This window comes from Mustela erminea, chromosome 10 (assembly GCF_009829155.1).
Source record: "Mustela erminea isolate mMusErm1 chromosome 10, mMusErm1.Pri, whole genome shotgun sequence".
Lineage (NCBI taxonomy): Eukaryota > Metazoa > Chordata > Mammalia > Carnivora > Mustelidae > Mustela > Mustela erminea.
Genome location: NC_045623.1, coordinates 24724501 through 24746174, shown reverse-complemented (window position 1 = coordinate 24746174; position 21674 = coordinate 24724501). Strand labels below are relative to the sequence as shown.

Genomic DNA, 21674 nt, shown 5'->3' with positions numbered 1-21674 from the left:
AGAGAGCAAGAGAGCAAGAATGTGCACACCCACATGCATGCACTAGCAGAGGACGGGCAAAGGAAGAGGGAGGAGGAGATTCAGATTTCCCACTGAGCGTAGAGGTCATTCTATTCCAGGATCTGAGCCAAAGTCAGATGCTTAACCAACTGAGCCACCCAGGTGCCCCCAAATTAAAACGTTTTAATAGAATTTTTCAAGTATCAAACTGTTAAAGATTAGCGAGTTGCTAAGATCCTATGTTAGCCAGAGTGGAGAAGCAGGAACTCTTCTTACCTGTGATTGCGAGGAGTATAGATTGATATAACCTTACTGGATCTGAAATTGGGAATGTTTAACAAAATTGTAAATAAATGCTTTGATGCAAAAATTCCACTTCTAGGGGTGCCTGAGTGGCTCAGTGGGTTAAGCCTCTGCCTTCTGCTCAGGTCATGATCTCAGGGTCCTGGGATCGAGCCCCACATCGGGCTCTCTGCTCAGCCGGAAGCCTGCTTCCTCCTCTCTCTCTGCCTGCCTCTCTGCCTACTTGTGATCTCTGTCTGTCAAATAAATAAAATCTTTAAAAAAAAAAAAAATTCCACTTCTAGATAAGAATTTATCTTACAGATAATTTACACAAGAGCACAAAGATGGATGTTTAAGGTTATTTATTTTAGCATTGGTTATAATTGTAAAAAATAGAAAACATGTAGAAGATTGTTGAAATAAATTATCAATATGATTAAATAGTGCAGTGGTTAAGATCATGGAGTCCAGAGCCACACTGCCTGGATTCACATTCAGAGTCCATCACTTACCAGCAGTGTGAGCTCAGACATGTTTATTTAACTTCTCTGTGTATCAGTTTCTTCATCTATAAAATAGGCATAAAAGTATCTACCTAATAGGGTTGTTGTGAGTTAACACATATAAAGCACTTAGAACAACTTGTGGCACATGATGTTATGTATATATTTCATATTGTTATTATTCATTCAATGACATATTATATAACTGATAGAATGCAGTAGATCTGTATATACTGACATGTATGTAGCCTTCAGTACTATATACCTTGTTTTGTCATTATCAGCTGTTACTTTCATTCATTCATTCATTCATTCATTCATTTAAAGAATGATTTATTTATTTATTTAGAGTGCATGTGGTGTGGGGGAGCAGAGGGTGAGGGAGAGAGAATCGCAAGCAGATTCTACACAGAGCACAGAGCCTGATGCGGGGCCAAAATAAAAAACTTAATTAAAATTGATTGAGTTGGCATAAATAAAATTAGCGGAACATTTCATATCCCTTTTAGTTCCTTTTCATCATGGAATCTTCAAGTAATTATGGCTTTATAAAGAAATTGCTTCACCCTGCACTCTTTACTACAAATATTATCAGAGACTACTCCTAACAGGTGGCCCTTGTAGGCATTTCTTTCTTTCATTATAGCTTAGGATTGTTCCTGGAAATCTTTTAGATCCAGTAGCCATGTGCTAAATTCTGTGGTGCAGCTAAGGAACATAGGAGTGAATAAGACGTAGTTTCTCCTCTCACTGAACTGGCTTTCCTTAACAGTGAGGCTTTAGTAATGACAGCTTCTGATGTTGCCTATTTCTTAGCTTTGAATTTTTGGATACTACTTAATGTACATTCAAAACTTCTTAATAAGGAAAAATGCTTTGCCACATATCTGAGCTTTTATATCTGCATATATAAATATGTATATATGAACATCTAGAGCTAGCAATAGGAAGATATGAGACAATGAATATGCCAAAAGTGACCATTTTTCAGATATTTGAATGAGACAGCCATGTAGTCATGTAAGCATTATATATATTTTTAAAGATTTTATTTATGTATTTATTTGAGAGAGAGCATGAGAGCAGGAGGAGAAAAGGGAAAGGGAGAGGGAGAGAATCTGAAGCAAACTCCACAGTGAGCACGGAGCCTTGAGGGGCTCGATCTCACCACCACAAGGTTGTGACCTGAGCCCAAACCAAGAGTTGGCAGCTTAACTGATTAAGCCACCCTGGCGCCCTTAATGCCATTATATTTTTTAGTGTTCCAAAGTTGGTAATCTCTGCTCTTTTCTATATCCTCCTGTCTTTTTCTTACAATCATAATACAGTATTAAGTATAATTCTGTTAGGTTTATATAAATATCCAAGTAGAAGATTTTTATTTGTTTAAATTTTATTTCTTTTTTTAAAAAATTATGTACTTATTTGAGAGAGAGAAAGCCGGGGCAGGTAGGGGCAGAGGAAGAAGGAGAAGCAGACTACATGCTGAGCAGGAAGCCCAATTCAGGGCTTATCCCAGGACCAGGACCCCAGGATTATGACTCAAGCTGAAGGCAGAGGCTTAACCGACTCAGCACCCAGGTGCCCACCCAAGTAAAAGATTTTTTTAAGTAGTCAAATTTTGTCAAAAAGGAAAAGCTAAATATAAAATTATATAAATATAAAATTATATGGAATGTCAGTGGAAAAATATTTTTCCAAACTAAATGGCATATCACATGAACCTGACTTTTCTCCAAATAAAGTTTAGTTTAGTTTCTCCAAACTAAATGACATATGACATAAACCTGACTTTTTTTTTTTTAAAGGTTTCTTTGGGAGTATATTTGGATTAATGGGTGTATACATTTATGATGGAGAATTGGTGTCAAAGAATGGATTTTTTCAGGGATATAACCGACTGACTTGGATAGTTGTTATTCTTCAGGTAAAGCATTTAAAGTCATATTTAGTGCTAATAAACTTTTTTTTAATGTAGATAATCAGAGTAGCTCCTGATATACAACGTGAGGGAAAGAGATCCCTCCTGTTGGGTGTTCTCATTATATCAAGCTTATTCAGGGAAGTTAAAATAGAACTGGTCTTGATGCCATAATGAAAACTTACTTTGAAAAGGTCATAAATAACTTTATTTGTATTTAAATTTGACATAATTAAAATCAAGTTTAAGAATAAAAGAGGTCAAGCTGAAAGCAAATATAACTTTTGATTTTTTTTTAAACTTTATTTGTATTTAAATTTGACATAATTAAAATCAAGTTTAAGAATAAAAGAGGTCAAGCTGAAAGCAAATATAACTTTTGATTTTTTTTTACAATTCTTATATAGGAAGTCTGTGATCAATGCATTAAGGCTCAAAAACAGATCTAGATATTTAAATCTGCCTTACATTGTAGTTACATATTAAAATATTTCTGTCAAATTATCTCCATTTATAATTTGAAATTGGTCAAGGGTTGAGTAATTTCATCATCAAAAATATACTTGATTACTCTGGAGGATATAAAAGTGAAGATGCAAGTCACTGCCCTCACAAACCCTTTCTTTGGAGGTATTTGAAGCTGTAAGAAGCAAGGCCTCTTACAGAAGGTGGGTGTGGATAGCAAAGGATAGTTGTGTTTTGAAAGCAGGAAGGATACTTCTATTTTTAAGATAAAAGGAGACAAGGGTAAGTAAAATTCAGAGGAAATTTGAAGTAGAGATAGGGTAAATCAAGAGAGTTTGTATGATAGCTTTTATTCTAGCAGAAGAAAGCCCTCTTCCGGTAAGACTTGAGCAAGATAAAGGAGGTTTGGTACAGTCGATAGGAGGGATTCATCATGGACTAAATAGATGAACACGTACATTGCCAGGAGGTAATATGACATCAATTTGTAGTGAGCTCAATTTGTGACTTTCACTAATAAGCTTCTGTCATGTGTGGAGGTACAGTAAAAGTTGTTAACATGGGTAATCCAGATTTAGGATGTGTAAGTAGAGTTTGGCAGAAAACAAAACTGAATAGTGTGGTAAAACCTCATTATTTAAGTAGGCACAGTGTAGACTTTGAGAGAGATTTGGTAGAAAGTTCAGAAGAATAATCTGACAGCAATAAAAAGTAGGTTGAATGGTGAGAAGCTGGGGGAAGAAAGCCAAGTAAAAAAAAATTCAAGTTACACTTTATTTTTACTTCAAAAATAAAAACATTTCATGGATCTGAGTGACCAGTCTTTCCACATTTGTCTGAACAAGTGATGTTTAATTACTAAATTGGTTGAGGATAGATGTTTTATTCACAGTACAAACTATATTACAACAAACTGCAGATTACTCTGGTAGTTACTTCATCAGATCACTTTTGAAATAAAAGGGCTGTTGAACAAGACCTGGAAATCTGTTGGTTATAGGATATATTTAATAAAAATCATTTATTATAGTGGGATTAAATTTATAGGACAAAAGCTTAAAGCTTCATTGAATAATGAGATTGTCTTGAAAGGCAGTTTTATATATGTTTAAAATAATCTTTTAAAATTTTTGCAGGCACTTGGAGGCCTTGTAATAGCTGCTGTTATTAAATATGCAGATAATATTTTAAAAGGATTTGCAACCTCTTTATCCATAATACTATCAACACTGATATCCTATTTTTGGCTACAAGATTTTGTGCCAACCAGGTAATGTATTCTTTTCTATTTCTTTAAGTCTCTAAAATATATGGAAAAGTAAGAATTCTTAATAAGATCTGGTATGAAAAATTTTATTTTATTATAACTTTTGAAGAATCAAGGAGATACAGTAAAAAATCATTTAGCTGTCTTTTTTTTTTTTTAGTTTTAAAAAATTATTTAAATTCTATTTAGTTAACATATAGTGTATTATTAGTTTTAGAATTTAGTGATTCTTCAGTTGCATATAATATCTGCTGCTCATTACATCATGTACCCTTCTTAATGCCCGAGACCCAGTTACCCTATCCGCTACCCACCTCCCACCAACAACCTCAGTTTGTTTTCCAGGGTTAAGAGTCTCTATGGTTCACCTGTCTCTCTGTTTTATCGTTTTTTAAAAAAACATTTTTTAATTTAAATTCAGTTAATTAACATGCAGTATATTGATTTCAGAGGTATAGACCTGTGATTCATCAGTCTTATATAATACCCAGTGGTGATTACATCACATGTCCTCCTTAATGTCCACCACCCAGTTACCCCATATCTCTACTGCCTCCCCTCCAGCAACTCTCTGTTCCCCAGCATTTAATTGTCTTTTATTTTATTTTTTTTTAAAGATTTTATTTATTTGACAGAGAGAGACACAGCAAGAGGGGGAACACAAGCACAGGGAGTGAGAGAGGGAGAAGCAGGCTTCCCGCCGAGCAGGAAGCCCAATGCAGGGCTCAATCCCAGGACCCTGGGATCGAGACCTGAGCCAAAGGCAGATGCTTAACAACTGAGCCACCCAGGTGCCCCTTAACTGTCTTTTAAAAAAAGGTTTCAAACTAACTACATAAAAGAAAATATTCTACTAATAAGTTTTTTGTACAAATTTAACTAGCCAGAATTTTCCCAGTAGACTGGAAAATTTTTTCAAACTTTTCCCCCAAAGTAAAATGTCATATAAAAAGTTCAATAAAGCATATAATGGCATTTTTATGTGTGGACTTGATATAAAGCCAGGAGAGTAGATGACATTCTTGAATAGTTTATGTAGAGAATGTGCAGGAGAAAACTCTTTTAGGTGGTGGCAGAAGAGTGGTTGGGAAGAGAATTACAAAAGGAATGAGGGGTGAGGCAGGAGACCCAGGATGTGTAGTGTCATCGATGCCAAGGGAGGAAACAGTCAGGAAGAATGAAGTGTGATTAATACCCATTATAGCTGGTACCGAAAGTCCTGTTATTTTTTAATAATTATTAACTTATAATCCCAGAGTAATGAGATTATATTTTAGTGGATTCCAGGTTACTAGTCTTGGTTTTCGTCAACTTCACTCCCCTCCTCATCTTCTTAACTTCTAAACTTTGTAGTCTCTGAAGGATCTGTCCTTGAACCTCTCATTTGTACTCACTCCCTTGGGTGATCTCTGTTCTCAAGGATGATAACCTTCCCTTCTTTTCTCTTTCCTTCTTTCTCTTCTCTTCGCTTCGCTTCACTTCTCTTTGCTTCTCTTCTCCTTTCCTTTCCTTTTCTTTCTTTCCTTTCCTTTTCTGTCTACTTTCACATTTTACTCTGAATTCCAGGCTTGTATATTTAATCGCGTATTTGACATTTTCACTTGAATATCTACTACATAATTCGTTTCCTAACCCTATAAGGGTATCCCAATTTAGTAAATGGCAGCACCTTCCTTCTCCAGTTGCTTAGGCTAAAATTCTCCTTGATTTAAACAGGAACAGTTTATCCACAGTAACCTAAGAGAAGGCCTATAGATATATAGACAGAAAGTTAAAATATATGGAAGTTCTTTATCTTCTGAGTGAAATAGGAAGTAAGGTTATCAACTTCTCTTTACCTTTCTCTCACACATCATTCCAATCTAGAAATAAAGCCTGTCACCTCTTCCTTTTTAATATCTCCAGAGTCAACCATTTCTCACAACTTCCATTGCTACCACCCTGGTCCAAGGCATACTCATTTATCACCTGGATTAAGGAAATAGTCTCTTGATATATCTCATTGCTTTGTCTCTTGCTCTGTGCCCCTACAATGTTCTCCATTCAGCAAACTATTTTCAATGTAAATAAGATCATATCACCACTCTGTTACCTAAAAGTTGTAATTATTATGGCCTATTTGATATGGCCCTCAGCTACGTGCCTGTCTTCATCTCATATTGTTTCCTTCCTTCCCTCCCTCCCTCCTTTCTTTTTCTTTCTTCTTTCCTCCCTCCCGCCCTCCCTCCCCTCCCCTCCCCCATCTGTCTATCTACGGCAACCTCTTTGCTACAGGCTTTGACTTGCCCTTCAGTCATCTTGGAATACTCATCCCCTGTGTATTCACATGACAAACTCCCTCACATCCTCAGGTCTTGGCTCAGATTTACTGTATCAGAAGACCTCCCTAATAAAAGCACCCCCCTCCATTCTAATATTCTTTCCTCCTTTCTTCAGAAGATTCTTTCTTCAGAAGATTTATTACCAGCCTATTATAGGCCAAATAATAGGCACTCTATTTGAATGAATATTCAAGATCTTAAAATTTTAATACAGCTAGTAAAATTTATTTGTGTTACTGAGAGTGAGATAGGATTATAGATGGAATGTGGCAGTAGAAAAACATAATATCCTCTTTATGTTTCTATATTAAACATTTGTGGTTTCATTCTTCTAGCAGCCTGGGTAATAGGTCTGGGACACGCATGTTGGAATGTTTAATTTCTCTGAGGCATGGATTTAAAAGTATTTCTATTTCTAGTTTGGTATGGGAATGAACTACCTAGCTAGTGAGACTAGCCTAACAACTAGGATATATGTTTTAATGATGCTTTAGCCTCTATTCATTCATTGAGGAAATTATGCACTAATGTATTATTTGAGTAAGTTGGGAACTTTAAATTATTTTAGATGTTTCGGAATCTAGATTTTTAGGGTACATTTAAAAAGGCATACCTTTAAAAAAATAACACCTCATATAAAGCTGACTCAGGATGCTAACTTTAAATCTTTGAATCATGTAGGGAATAAACAATAAACAAGTAAATGAACAGGTAGATCAGTAGAAGGGCAAACAAATAGTAGTTTGTCAATAAGATTTATATCTGCATGTAAATCCATGTTTCTGAGGGACTATGTAGGGTATGTTGGGATGAAGATAAAAAGGGAAAAGATAATGAGTTTGTTATTATTGAGTGAATGAATGTTTTGACACCGAGTCAGATGAAGAAGATGGATTATTTTTCCTATAAGTAGACTATCTTTATGTACTTATTTTTGTGAAGAACATCTCTTAAGTAATAAATCCAATGGCCTCTATTCCAAATGTATTAATGTATTTTCCTTTGTTATCCCCATTTCACTTCCTAAAACTGCTTAGGTTTTGTTTGTTGTTTTCTCAGAGGTGGTTCCCCTGTACTTGCTTTCTGACTGCTCCTTTAGTAACCTATCAATCCTTACTCACTCTTTCATCTTATTCACTGCCATGTCTTGTCTGACCTCTCTGTGAAGATAAGTCCCAACTTAACTTCAACTCTAGATTCCTATTTTCAGCTGACTACTGAACACCTCTATTAATATATCACCAGTGTTCCTTTTCCTAACTTATTTTTCTTGTGTTGATTATTTTGCTTATTGGTATTAAACATCCTTGCATTTAGGCTTGTTTATTCTTCTATCAAAAATTTATTAAGTGTCCACTATGTGCCTTCCTTTCACTGTACCAGATCCTAGAGAAACAGGAATTTATGAATGAGATATGATTTCCTCTCTTCAAAGAGATAACAGTGATTAGAGAGATAGACATGTGAATAAATGAGAATTTTATGATCAGTGCAGCAATGAAGTATATATATGCAATTCTGTTGGAAATCAGGTGCCCAAATCCTTGAAATAATCATTGTATCCTGATAGTTTTCCCCCCCCCAAATTTTTTTTCCTCAGAACCATGTAAAAATAGTTATCTTGACAAGCAGGGGTTTCATGACATTATTAGGTATTCTAGTAGATCCTGTTAGAAATTTCATAAAATAGATTCCTGCAGAGGGTAGAGAATTGGATCAGACAGCTTTTCAGTTGAGCATGTGATTCTGTGTAATTGCAGAGGTCCAGAAAGCTAGGCAAAGGTCAGAATGCCTGTCAGAGGAAGTTTTCAGTCAGAAGCTTGTCCAAAGCCTAATTATGAAATACTCCTATGGAACTAATTTTCTTCAAGAGGTATTGTAGGAAGGTTTATGTTGTCATAATCTTACCTGTGTACCTGCATCAGAGGCATTTGAAAAGTTACCCATTTACATCAACCTACAGCAGATAATTTATCACAGCAGATAGTTATTGAGCTCCCTCTATATCCTAGGCACTTGGGATATAATGATGAATGAGGAGCACATGGTTAAGCAGGCGTGCAGACATGTCAATAATGTGTCATTTAATAACGTGTAATAAATGTTACCATAGAGTACCTCCACCTAGGGGAATGAGTCTTGGAGACATTAGACGTGAGTTATGAATAATCGTTTTCTTGGGAGAAAGGACATTGCAAGCAGAGGGAGGGAGTAGCATCTAAAAGGACACTGTCCTGAAAGGCACACTGTTTCACCGAATGGAATGGCTGAACTATAGATTGGGTGGGTTGAATATGGGAGATGAGGTTGCGGGACCACATTAGGAAGGGCCCTTTATGTCATAGTAAGTGTTGTGATCTTTTTCCTTTATAGAACAAATGTTTATTATTGTGAAACTCAAGAGAGTGACTTTGAACTATTAATAGAAACTTTAAAACAAAGACTTACTCATGTCCCTGTAATAGTACTTTGAAGAATTTACATCTTAAAAGTTAAATTGGTATTCACTTTATCTCCACTTTAAGTTCCAGTACCAGTTTAAGTTCATTTATAGTTTATAATAAGGTATATTATATCTCTGGATAGATAAAATAAAGAATAAACCAAGTCTACCTGCATTTAATCGAATTTCCTTTTGTAAAGCATCCTGTGATGTGGTCCTGAATTTTGTTTATTATTGCTACCTTGGATTTTAAACTGAACTTTACTAAAAAAACAAAAAGCTGAACTTCACTTTGGTCTCAAAAGAATGCCATTTTCTGTTTATATTTTCAGATATTTAAAAGTTGAGATCTTTTATTATTCAATGTATTACAGGCAAAAGACATATTAAGGGGAAATACATTTAAAACATCTTTGCTTTGGGAGCCAATACAGTGCAGTGGATGAAAGTAGGGTTCTAGAGTCAATCATACCTAGATTTGAGCCTTGTCTTCCACTTAAAGTTGACTTTAAGCAAGTTACTTAAACTCTCTAACCCTCAGTTTCCTCATATATAAAAAAAATGAGGTTAATACTAATACTTCTTCATAAGGTGGTTATAAGAATTAAATGAGATGCATAGAAAACACTTGGCTTGAATACCTAGAATGTATTAAGTACTTAGTATTTGTTAGCCTTATTACTGGAACATTTTTTCCCAAGTTAAAATTGTTTTTATAAGAGAAGAAATATAAATTGTTTTGCTTTTAATCTGATTATCTCTTTTTCATTTTTTCTTCATCTATTTAGTGTCTTTTTCCTTGGAGCCATCCTTGTAATAACAGCTACTTTCCTATATGGTTATGATCCCAAACCTACAGGCAATCCTACTAAAGCATAGTCGTATACTATCTTTAACTGATTTTTCACAATGGTGCACTAGGAATCTCAACATTAATCTTGCATAGAGGACTTCTACAGACTCTCAGAAGATATCATCATGCTGAATCTCTGTATTGTTCAAATGATGTGAAAATATAAAAGTTTAAGGATAAAATGTCTATATGTTAATGAAATGGCTATTACATCTAGAAATCAAAGCTTGAAAGTATTTCCAGCTATTAGAATAATTATTGGAGAAAACTTGAAATCTGAGTTTAAAAAGATTTTACCTTTTGATTGCTGCAGAAATGTCCTATGCACTCTTTGCAAGAGCACACAACAAATGTCAGATACAATTTTTGCAAATGAGATCTATTTAATCTTATTAAATGTTTTTTATCTTTTTCTGTATAGAAATATCAAATCACATGGAATATTCAAAGTTTGAAAATTATAATTATAATTGCCTATAAAGCTGTGAAGAAACAGAAGTATGATTTGAAAAACATTTTAATGTATCTGAGATTTTTATATTTATACAAAAGATTACTAAAGAAAAGATTGCTAAATGTCATTTGTTCAACTACATAAAAATTGATAAAGTTATGTCCTGGGTCTAATTTATGAGAGAATAAAATTCATACTTAAATTTAATGTAGGGAAATACACACATCTATTTCTCCATCTACATTTTAAGATCCGTTAGTGCTTTGAAACTGCTGAAAGCAATCCAGTTGCTCCTGTGCTAGATTGTAGCCAGAAACTTTTGCACTAATTGAGTTTTGTTCTTAATCTCTTAATTGTATTTCTTTTCTGTAAATCAGATAGATCCTTAATATTTCCTTAAATTAAATTGCTGTATGTGGTAATTTCCATTAAAGTTTCAAAATGAATTTAAAAGGATTAAATACTCATTTAATAATTGAAAGGAATTATTATTATCTAATATCTCCACTTGGAGAATTTTGAACTATCAAAGAATATACTGTACACAACTAAAATGTTTTTAAATGAATATTGTAGTCATTGATCTGTAAAAATTCCTTTACTCTACAGCTGTTAAAAACAACCAAAATAATAATGGTATAGATATCAATGAATTGAGACCAAAATGACCTTTCTTAGAGACATTCCAGATTGCCATAATATTATATTATTTTAAATGGCACTATAGCTATAAACTCAAGGCTGCTCAGAAGAACTTTTTAGGCCTTTCATAAACCAACCATCCCCAGGAATACTCTGGTCACATGTCTAGGAGAGGTAGCAAATTCTGAGTTCCCTTTCTGTGGCCCTGTAGAAGCTGCTAGGAAGGAGCCACCACTTAGATTTAAGATAGTGGTTTCTTTTCCATTTTGATTAGCACTGGAGTTGTGGTTATAAATTACATGAGTTATTTAATAAGTTGGTTCAAGAGGGAGAGAAAATATAGCAAAAATGGTAAAGTGAATTGGTGGGCAAGAATATGGAATATGGATGTAATTTAATTATTGACTATAGATAGAATTACCTATTATGTATAAGAAGTATTTTACTTTATTTTTTCATTCATGCTTATATATTTTTAAGTCTCCCATTCTAATAGTATAAAAACTAAAAAAAAAAATAAATATTTTTATATTGTTATAATGGATTTTGTTAAATAGAATTTGGCTCAAAAATACTGTGTTACAAATTTTGGGGTACTTTGGCTTATTAGGACTGGCTATGTTTCTTTGCTTTATGCAAACCACATCTCTATAAGCACAGGTCTAATCTATTCCATTCAGAGTCTAAAAGTGATTAAAATTACAAAATATCTTAAGTCAATTAGCTGCTGATTCCAAATTGGAACTAACTAAACTTTCTGGAAGCCTGACCTATGATTTTCAGTGACCATCTTTTAGAGTATTTGTTAATAACTTCACCACATTCTGAGCATGGTGTTTTTAGATCATAACAGCATTCAGACTTATATCTTACTATCTATTTCTGAGTGAAATCTAAGTCCTGCAAATGCAAAGAATTCAAGAATATATATAAAGATTTATGTTCAGCCTGCATGGAAGTACTAGTTGGGTACTAGTATATATTAATTCAGTGTACATTTACATAGGCTGAGTGTACCTTCAAAAAATGATAAAAGCAAATAATTGGATATTAGACATGTTAGTTACCACATTTTCCAGTGTCCAAAATAATATAATTTTTAAGATTCCCAATAAAGCTTTTAAAAATATAATTAAGAGTTGTGAGAAAAGATGATGTGCTCTAAAGCCTATTTTTAAACCGATTTTTATTAGACAAGTTTAATTTATATTTTGCTTTTCTATTAGGCTTAAAGATGTTATTAGAGATTGGGTTGTATAGCTTATAATTTTTAATTTATAGATAATTGGATTTGAGAAGGGGGGACCTATATCCTAGACCATGTCATTTACACAAATAATGCCATTTTCGTATGTGTGTGTGGTGTGTTTTGATGACCTTCAAAAGCCTTATTGTATCAATCTATCTTGACTATTTAAATTCTTACTTTTTAAAGTTTACTTGTTACCTCTCAGCTACTTTGCTCACTATATTCATGGGAGAAGAGTGCCAGTTGATAGTTCTATTAAAAATTAAGAATTAAGTATTTGGGAAGAAAAGTTTAAAATTCAATATGTAGGTGTTACAACATGGTAATATTACCACTTCTTTAATAAGTGTTCTTAGGGAATTTGGAGGCTAGTTTTATGGTGTAAACTATAGTTTAGAGATGCAAAACTTCAGTGTTTACATCAGTTTATACTGAATGTCGCAATTTCACAGAAGGGAAGATAGTTTGATATTTAAACTAGATTCTAAGGAGACAGAATCTAAAAAGAAACTAATTGACTTTGTGCCCAGTAGATGTAGTGTAATATTGATTATTCTTAAGTATTGGTACACTTTTCCTACATATCAAATTATTGGACTTTTAAAATGTCATTGTATTGTCATCAACTGAGTTTTGTTTTGTTTTTAGAAATAGGGGTTAGCATCATTTTATCTACACTTTCATTGTTATATTTAATTACACATGGATGTATGCTTTACATAAGAAAAGGTTTATAAGTTATTTATGCTATATTGAAAGTCATCTTAAGAATCTCCCAGATATGTAGCATATTTAAAGTAATTACAGGACCAAAGAAAAAGCACCTTTATCAAAATCTGGTCCTATGTGCCTTGCTTTACCAAATACCTGACTTTTCTGAAGGATATTACTGTAATTCACTACTTTGGACACATGGGGAAATTGACATTTTATGAATAACTAAAATTCAATTTTTTGGATGTTTCAACATTTGCTCTTTAAATCCATTATCTAACAGAATATTAAATTAGTATACTGTATAAACATTAGTAAACAGTACTTATTTAAATAAATTATGCACCATTGCTCCATCATTGAGCTTTTGAAATTTTAACAAGTGTATATATATATGGCTGTTACTTGGTTGTTTTATTTCTTATTATGAGATATAATTTACTGTGATTTTTAAAATATTTTTTAATGAGTTGAATTCTGAATTTGTTTATATGTCTATGAATTTCATTTGTTTAGAAAGATTCCTTTGAGTTTGGGAATGTGATTTGTATATTTAAATTTTTTATGGACATAATTTAGAGGAATGTATAAATTGGTCTTTTGTTAAATGGCTTTTTAATGGATGAATTTGTCTCTGTCATTTTTTGGTATCCAGTTATTATCTATTTGGTAGATTTATGAAGAAGATTTTCATAATTAACCACTTACATTTCTTCCTATATTTCCTTGTTTCCCTTTTCACCTGTGTTTGACTTAACCGAATTAGAGTCCTTTCTATATATTCGAAATGACTCCCTGATCTTTCTGTATCTCTCTAGTTACCTTTATCATGTGTGATGTTCATTCCTTTTTCCTAGCCTGTGCTCTAGCATGGAAGACTGGGTTTTATTTAAACTAGTTAGAACCTCTCTATCTGGTGATAATAGTCTAATTTTTGTTGTTGTTGTTGTTGTTGCTTTAAATAAATTATCTTTTTGCTAGCCTCAGGGTTAAGTAATTACAGTAATTGGTATATATTTTCTTCATAAATCATTGAATATAATTGCTTCTACTGTGACTATCAATTCAGTGCATAGAGATCAAATGATAAGCAATACAAAGGATTTCATTTCCACGCCTATTAGTGAAATAACCTTGTACGAAGTGCTTTGTTTTAAAAGGTCACTAAAAAGTATCAGCATTTATTTATTTCAGCATATCAGCATTTTAAAAGTACATACTTTGGTTTCTTCTTGTGAAAATAATTAACTGAAAATCTTTACATCTTTTTGGAATTGGAATACTTTTGTTGGAAGTATATCACAGTCCTTGAATCCCAGTCCTATGCAACCTCATACTTACACCTCATAATTAGTATTATGTATAATTAGCATTAGTAAATGGTCTTTCTTACCATTCTTAAAAGTTTTGGATTCCCTCAAAGCAGGATTATTACATACATATTCCAGAAAAGAAAATAGCAAAGAGGAAATAACTTGTGTTCAGACCCCAAAGATGTCAAATTCTACTATAGTAGAGTGTGTCTTGGTGACTGCAAATTCATGGGTTTCCCAAATCTACCTGCAGGTTCAATAATTCACTAGAAAGACAGAACTTAATGAAAGCTATTACACTCTCATCATGTTTATTATCAGGAAGGGATGCAAATTTGAATCAGCCAAAGGAAGAGGCATATAGGGTAGAATCTAGGAGTCCAAATTCCAGTTTTCCTTTCCAGTTGTCTAATCCCTGTGGAATCCTGGACAGTGTTATTTATTCCCGGCCACAGTATACACACAGTTTTGCCAATCAGGAAAGCTCACTCATGCTGTGGTGTCCAAATTTTTATTGACGTTTTATTTCTTGGCCTGATTCTTTGCCCATGTGGTTGAGAACTTTCCAGCCCTGCCCCTCCCCGGAAAACTGGCTGACATTGAGTTACAGGGGTTTATCCTGAGTCATCTTGTTAGCATAAATTATCAGGTATGAGGTCCTAAAGATGCAGGCCAGAACTTTCTTTAGGTAAAGCCAAATTCCTTATTACAAAGTGATCATTTGTGTCTATACACATTCTTCTGAATTGATGATGACAACAAGCAATGACAGTTCTTTATAGAGACTTTTATACTTTATGATTTTAATTTCAAAAGTATTGGCAACTGATTCTGAACATATGACTTGAGGGTAGAAAAACATTTATAATCAGATACAGTGCTAAGTAGCACATGTAGTATTCATTTAGTTTTCAGTTCTGATGTTAAATGACTTTATAAATGCTGAATTATTTTTTAAAGAACAATAAATTATATTGTATATTAACATACAATTTTAAGCTTATTTCTTAGTTATTCATTTTTTGCCATTTGAAGATTATAACATGAATGCTGCTTTGGAGGGACTTCTTGATTTTACTGATACTTTTTTAAAAGTCTGTTACATGGTAATACAGTATTTTATTTATTCTGTCATTAATAACAAATACTTGAGAATATTTATAATATTAATGGAATTTAATCTAAAAGAAGTTCAACTTGCTTTTTTTGACATTTCAGTGCTGGGTATACATAAGAATAGTTATGGTCAAAATTATTACGTCAAAAATATAATATATGCTTGGTGTTAGTCTATATAGAATTCAGTTTTTGGCATAAAGTTCTTTGGCTGTAAGAACGTTTGGTTTACTTCACTAATCGGAATATGTCTTAATGCTGGTATGGCCTTTTCTTAGTGTTTCCTCTGCACTTGATTTTTAGCACTGTTATCTATGATTGTATGAGTGGAGTTGAATGAAGATAGTCATCATGTTTATTCCAAATGAGGGTACGTAACCAATTACTATAGTAATGATCAGGTAGGTGGGCAGTGCGACTGTCCAATATTTTTGAGACCAGCAGATCAAGCCTAAGGAATTTAGCCAAGATTCAGGAATAAAAGCCTACAAGATAAGAACTATGAAGCGAAAATGAGAGTTTATGTAAAAAACAAAGCCATAAATAACTCTGGCAGTGGTGGTGATGAATTTTCCACTAGCTTACCTGTGGCTTTAGACAGTCTTGGGTCCTTCATTCATACTCAGGCCCCTCTTGGCAGTTCAGCCTCTTTAGCACCAAGTCAATTATAAGCTAACTTTAAATTACCGTTAACCATCACTATTATAATAAAAGGTTAACAGAATAAAACTGATACCAGTTGTTCCTTTGGTTGACTGTAGGGCTTCACTGTTAATTGATAGGTCCACATTTCCAGTAATCCTTTGCTAGGGTTAAGAATCAGCCCTTCATTGGATCGAAGCAATATTTCATTTACGAATTCATTTACATTTATTCATTTAGGATTTCTAATATGTAAAAATAACTTATTTAAGACAAGTAACTTATTATTCCTTTGGAACTCGTTTACCAGACATACACTTTCATCCTTTTTTAAGTATTACCTCCTGTGTTTGGGAGTAATCATCTGAAAATATACTCTTGTTAAAATGTGCTTGAAATGTAAAGTATTTAAGGGGTTTAGTTAAATTTGATAAGTTAGACTTATGAATTTTTTTTAGACTTATGAATTTTTAACAAAATCTGTGAATGTGTTTGTTTTTATGTGTTTGCTCTCTTTTAAAAGACACTGCATGTACAAAAACATGATTTCTAATAATTGAGGGTTTACATTATCTTCTTTGGGCTAAGGTTTTATTGTGTTCTAGTTTATTCTATGTGGGTAGTAAATACAGCAATTAAAAATTGTGATATTAAGGGCTTTTTCTAATATATGCAAGCTCCTTCAATACGTTTTCTAAATATTATAGCCAAAGTACAATTGTTTTTGTTGGGTCATATAGAGTTATAGAAAATCATGACAGGAGATGAGTCCATGTTTCAGTTTATGACTTTGAAAATATTGCTGTGAATTTTAGAATTTTAAAAGTTGAAGTTCATTTTGGATATTATGTACGTAATGCTTCAAATTTCCATTACTTAATATTGTCTCCATTTTTACTTTATTTTGAACATTTTATTTTTATAAAATTGTTATTTTAATGGCTTTAGTCATGCTATGACAGATTTAGGTTTGAAAAATTCATAGGTTATCTCCATGCATTCACAAACTAATCATTGTTAAAGACTCTTTTTTTAATTTAAATTTCTTCAGTTTTTCATTTTGAAAAAATTTAAACATGCATGTTCTCATTTACTCTTCACCTAAATACAACATTACTAATATTTTGCCATACTAGCTTCTCAGAACACTTGACTCCTAACTACTTCAGCATGCATATCCTAAAAATAAGGCCATTTTCCTATTTAACTCAATACCATTATCATACTTAAGGAGACTTAAATTATCTTGATTTTATCATCTAAGTTCATATCCAGATATTTCTAATTGTCATAAAAACGAATTTAAATTTTTCTGGTTTTGAACCAGGATGCAGTTGAGGTTCATATTTATTGATTGTCTTATTTATTTATATTTATTTGATTGTCTTATTAGTCTAGAAGATCCTTCCCTGCACCCCCTTTGTTTTCCCCCCCATGATGTGACTTTAAAGAATCTAAATCACTTTCCTCCTATCCTTAATCTCTCTGTTCCTTTGACTTGTTCCCTTTATTCTTTGTATTTCCATTGAACTGAAAGTGGAGTCTGTAGGTTTGATTAGCTTCAGCTCAAGTGTTTTTGGAAAGAATATTTCATGGGTAATCTTGTAGATTTTATATTTTATCACATTGAAGACACATTATTCTGGGCAGTTCAGTCAGTTAAGCAACTCTTTTTTTTTTTTTTTTAAACATTTTATTTATTTGAGACAGAGAGAGTGAGCACAAGCAGGAAGGGTCAGAGGAAGATGGAGAAGCAGACTTCCTTGCTTGAGCAGAGAGCCTGATGTGGGGCTCTATCTCAAGACCCTGGGATTGTGACCTGAGCTAAAGGCAGACACTTAACTGACTTAGCCACCCAGGTGGTGGCCCAGCACCCAACTCTTGATTTCAACTCAGGTTATGAGCTCAGGGTTGTGAGATTCAGCCCAAGGTCAGGCTCCATGTTGGGCTTGGAGCCTGCTTTGATTCTCTCTCTCCTTTTACCCCTTCCTGCTTGTACACTCTCTCTTTCTCTAAAAAAAAAAAAAGAAAGAAAAGAAAGAAAGAAAGAAAGAAGGAAAAATTTTTAAAGTTAAAAATTTTAGGGACACCTGGGTGGCTCAGTGGGTTAAGCCTCTGCCTTCTGCTCAGGTCATGATCTCAGGGTCCTGGGACTGAGTCCCTCATCAGGCTCTCTGCTCAGCAGGGAGCCTGCTTCCCCCTCTCCCTCTGCCTGCCTCTCTGCCTGCTTGCATCTCTCTTTGTCAAATAAGATCTTTTAAAAAAAAAGTTTAAAATTTTAATTTTCTAATTTTCTTCTGCTTTCTATTAGTTTATGTTCTTCTATTAAAAAAGAGACTATTTCCCTTTTCCCAGTGCTCCCTTTTTTCAAATACCACTAGGTCTTCAAATTATTCAAGTGTATCAAAGTCAATTACAGTCACAGTTTTTTTTGATGTTGTGAGCCAATAGCCAGTGGAAATCACTGCAGGCCAGCTCCTGTGTCTTTTACACATGATCACATTAGTCTGAGTTTTTTCTTGCTTCAGTCACAAGATGTCCCATCCCAAACCTGGAATATCAACTATTTCACCAAGGACCCCTATTCTTTTCAGGGAGAGTGGACTCTCTTTGCTTTTATACCATCTCAGTGGACAGAGATAGGGAGTAAATTTTTTAAAAGTTCTTGAATTCAAATTGATAACATTTAGTAATACAAGGTGTTTTTTTAAGTTTTGTATTTGCATCTCTTTTACAGTGAAAATACTTGTTCTGAGTAACAATATATTTATGTTTTATTATGTAGTATATTTTTCAGTAGTACAATACCAATATTACTAATGGTAAACATACTGAATAAAATTTAAGGTTTCTTTGCAGTTATTAATGGATTGAGCCACTAGGTGCCGCTAGAATCTAGATACTTTAAGTACAGCTTGACTAGATATTAAAAAAATCCTTGACTCAGACTTTCTTGAATTTTTTGGAGAATGTTGCTCCACTGTTGCATTGTTTAGTTTTATTGCTCTTCTGGCACCACTTGATATTTTTCTCTTTGGAAATGTTAATTTTGTTTGCTGATGGCTTTTGTCTGGAAGCCCAGATAATTTTTTCCATGTCATCTTCTCTCTGACCCTTTTTCTTTCTTTCTTTTTTTTTTTTGTTCTAATAACTGATTTATGCTTGTCCTCCATGTTTCTTACCTTCATTATGTCTTTCTTGGGGATACTGTAATACAGTATTCATTTTTTAGATGATTTTATTTTTTCAGTATTTTATTTTTTCAGTATACTGCCTGAGTTTGATCTACTCTCATCCTCCCGGTGGGTTTTAAATCTTGTATATATTGCATCCTTTCACATCTGCAGTTGTATATTTAATGATATTTAATTCATATTGGAGTGTTGTATGTAGTTTTCCTCTGCTTCATATTTTCTAGAGGGTAGTATTTTGTTTTAATTGAAAAGTCTTTATTTTCCATTTTAATAGTAGCCTTGTATGGGGTTTTGGTGGTTTTTTCTGTTCCTGGTAAGATGTTCTGGATTTTCCTACATCAGCAAGAAAAGGTGGTTCTATGGGGGGGGGGGTGGGTGGGCAGGGTGTGAAGGGATGTGGGTGACTCAGTTTTACAGCTAAAGAAAGCCCTCTTCTGTTCATATAGTAAAGTGCAGTTTCTTTAATAAATGGTGCATTTTGAGGTTTGGGTTCCGTGATACAATCTTAGTTTCTTTAGTAATATTTAGCTTCAGCCACTTGCTCTTCTCTCTAAGGGATCCCTGTATTTTCCGGGTGCCTCATTAAGTGTTCTTATGAACTTTCCACCTTGGTTCTTACCTGTTTTCAAGACTGAGTTTTGGCCTTCTCATTATTTTGGGGGACTCTCAATATCCTTCAGAATCACTGCCTTTTGCTTATGCCGGCCAGTGCTAGTTTCTGTTGACTGTAACCAAAGAATCCTAATTGACATACTAACCACTCAATGTAAAGTTTGTGAATATTCACAACCCTAAATCATATACAAAGCCACAAATACATACACAGCAGGTCTGTTAGAACAGGACTTCTCTCTCTTGTTTACTATTGCACTCTTATAGCTCAAAGCCTGGGACATTCTGGACATTCAGTGTGTTAAATTTCTCTTTATTACATTATTTCCAATAGCACTTGCCACAATCTGAAATTATCTTCCCTTTATGTTTGTTTCATAAGTTTGTCCCCCAGTATAATTAAGCTTCATGAAGATAAATATGATTTCATGTATGAATGTATCCTGAGTGTCTAGTAAACCATTGACAAACACAGGTACTCAAAAATATTTTTTGACTAATAATCAGTTCTTTGGGATGGTAAAATTGGTATAGCTCAATGAAGTATCATTCTGAGGGGCTATGAAAAGTTAGAGTAACCACATAATAAATTATCTTAACCAGCCCTCCACATTCATCCAAAACAAGCTCCTAAGAATTTAGTTATGAAATCTTGTCATGACCACCTCTAAGGAGCTTCAGGTTGGGGCTTAATTAAATGTTTCAGCAAGAGAATATTTTTTAACAGATGATGAGGGGAGCCTGGCTGGCTCAGATGGTAGGGTATGCTATGCTTGATCTTCAGTTCAAGCCCCACCTTGGATGTGGAGCCTTAAATAATAATAAACAAATGATGAGTTTACTTGTTGATGGGAAAATGTAACTTGAACTATCCATCAAGCTAAAACATCTTTGTTTTCCTTTTTTTTTTTTAAAAGATTTTATTTATTAATATTTAACAGATCACAAGTAGGCAGAGAGGCAGGCAGATGGGGTGGGGGAAGCAGGCTCTCTGCTCAGTGGGGATGAGGGACTCAGTCCCAGGACCCTGAGATCATGACCTGAGCAGAAGGCAGAGGCTTAACCCACTGAGCCACCCAGGTGCCCCTGTTTTCCATTTCTAGTCAAATGTTCTTCTATACAGAAATAGAAGGAACAGAAAATTCAAATTTATCTTTTAACATTTTATTTTTAAATAATCTCAAACTTACATAAGAGTTGCAACAATAGGAGCACCTGGGTGGCTCAGCGGGTTATGTGCCTCAACTCTTGATCTCAGTTCAGTTCTTGATCTTAGGGTCCTGAGTTTGTGCCCCACAGGGAGCCTACTTTTTTAAAAAAAAAGTTGCAACAATAGTACAAACAACACATCCCCTTTACCCTGTGTGTTAGCTATCTACAGTTATATTATACATTACCCCAAAACAGTGCCTTAAAATAAGTACTTTTTACCTTACAGTTTCTGAGAGGGAACCCAGAGTGGCTAATCAAGGTGGTCCTAGCTCACGATTTCCTCATATTGGAGTCAGGAGGTTAGCAGGGGTTGCAGTCAGCTAAAGGTTTAACCAGCACTGGACGATCTGCTTCCAAGGCTACTCACTTACCTGCTGGCAGGAGGCCTCAGTTCCTGGACACACAGAGACCTGGCTGTAGGCTGCTTGAGTGTCATAACATAGCAGCTGGCTTCCCCAGACTTGAGCC

At 34.0% G+C, this 21674-nt stretch overlaps 1 protein-coding gene and 1 pseudogene across 2 annotated transcripts in view; one reads left to right on the top strand and one right to left on the bottom strand.

The window, feature by feature from the left end:
* Window positions 1-13740, top strand: part of SLC35A3 (solute carrier family 35 member A3) — a 53351-nt gene extending 39611 nt beyond the window's left edge. For both annotated transcript variants that reach the window (XM_032301415.1, XM_032301416.1), the window contains exons 6-8: window positions 2597-2715; window positions 4311-4444; window positions 9994-13740. In XM_032301415.1, coding sequence (XP_032157306.1) covers window positions 2597-2715; window positions 4311-4444; window positions 9994-10084 — 344 coding nt within the window. In that variant the 3' untranslated portion in view covers window positions 10085-13740. The remainder of the gene's footprint in view (window positions 1-2596; window positions 2716-4310; window positions 4445-9993) is intronic.
* A 62-nt stretch (window positions 13741-13802) lies between these two features.
* LOC116566842 lies at window positions 13803-17201 on the bottom strand (annotated as a pseudogene).
* Window positions 17202-21674: the final 4473 nt, after the last annotated feature.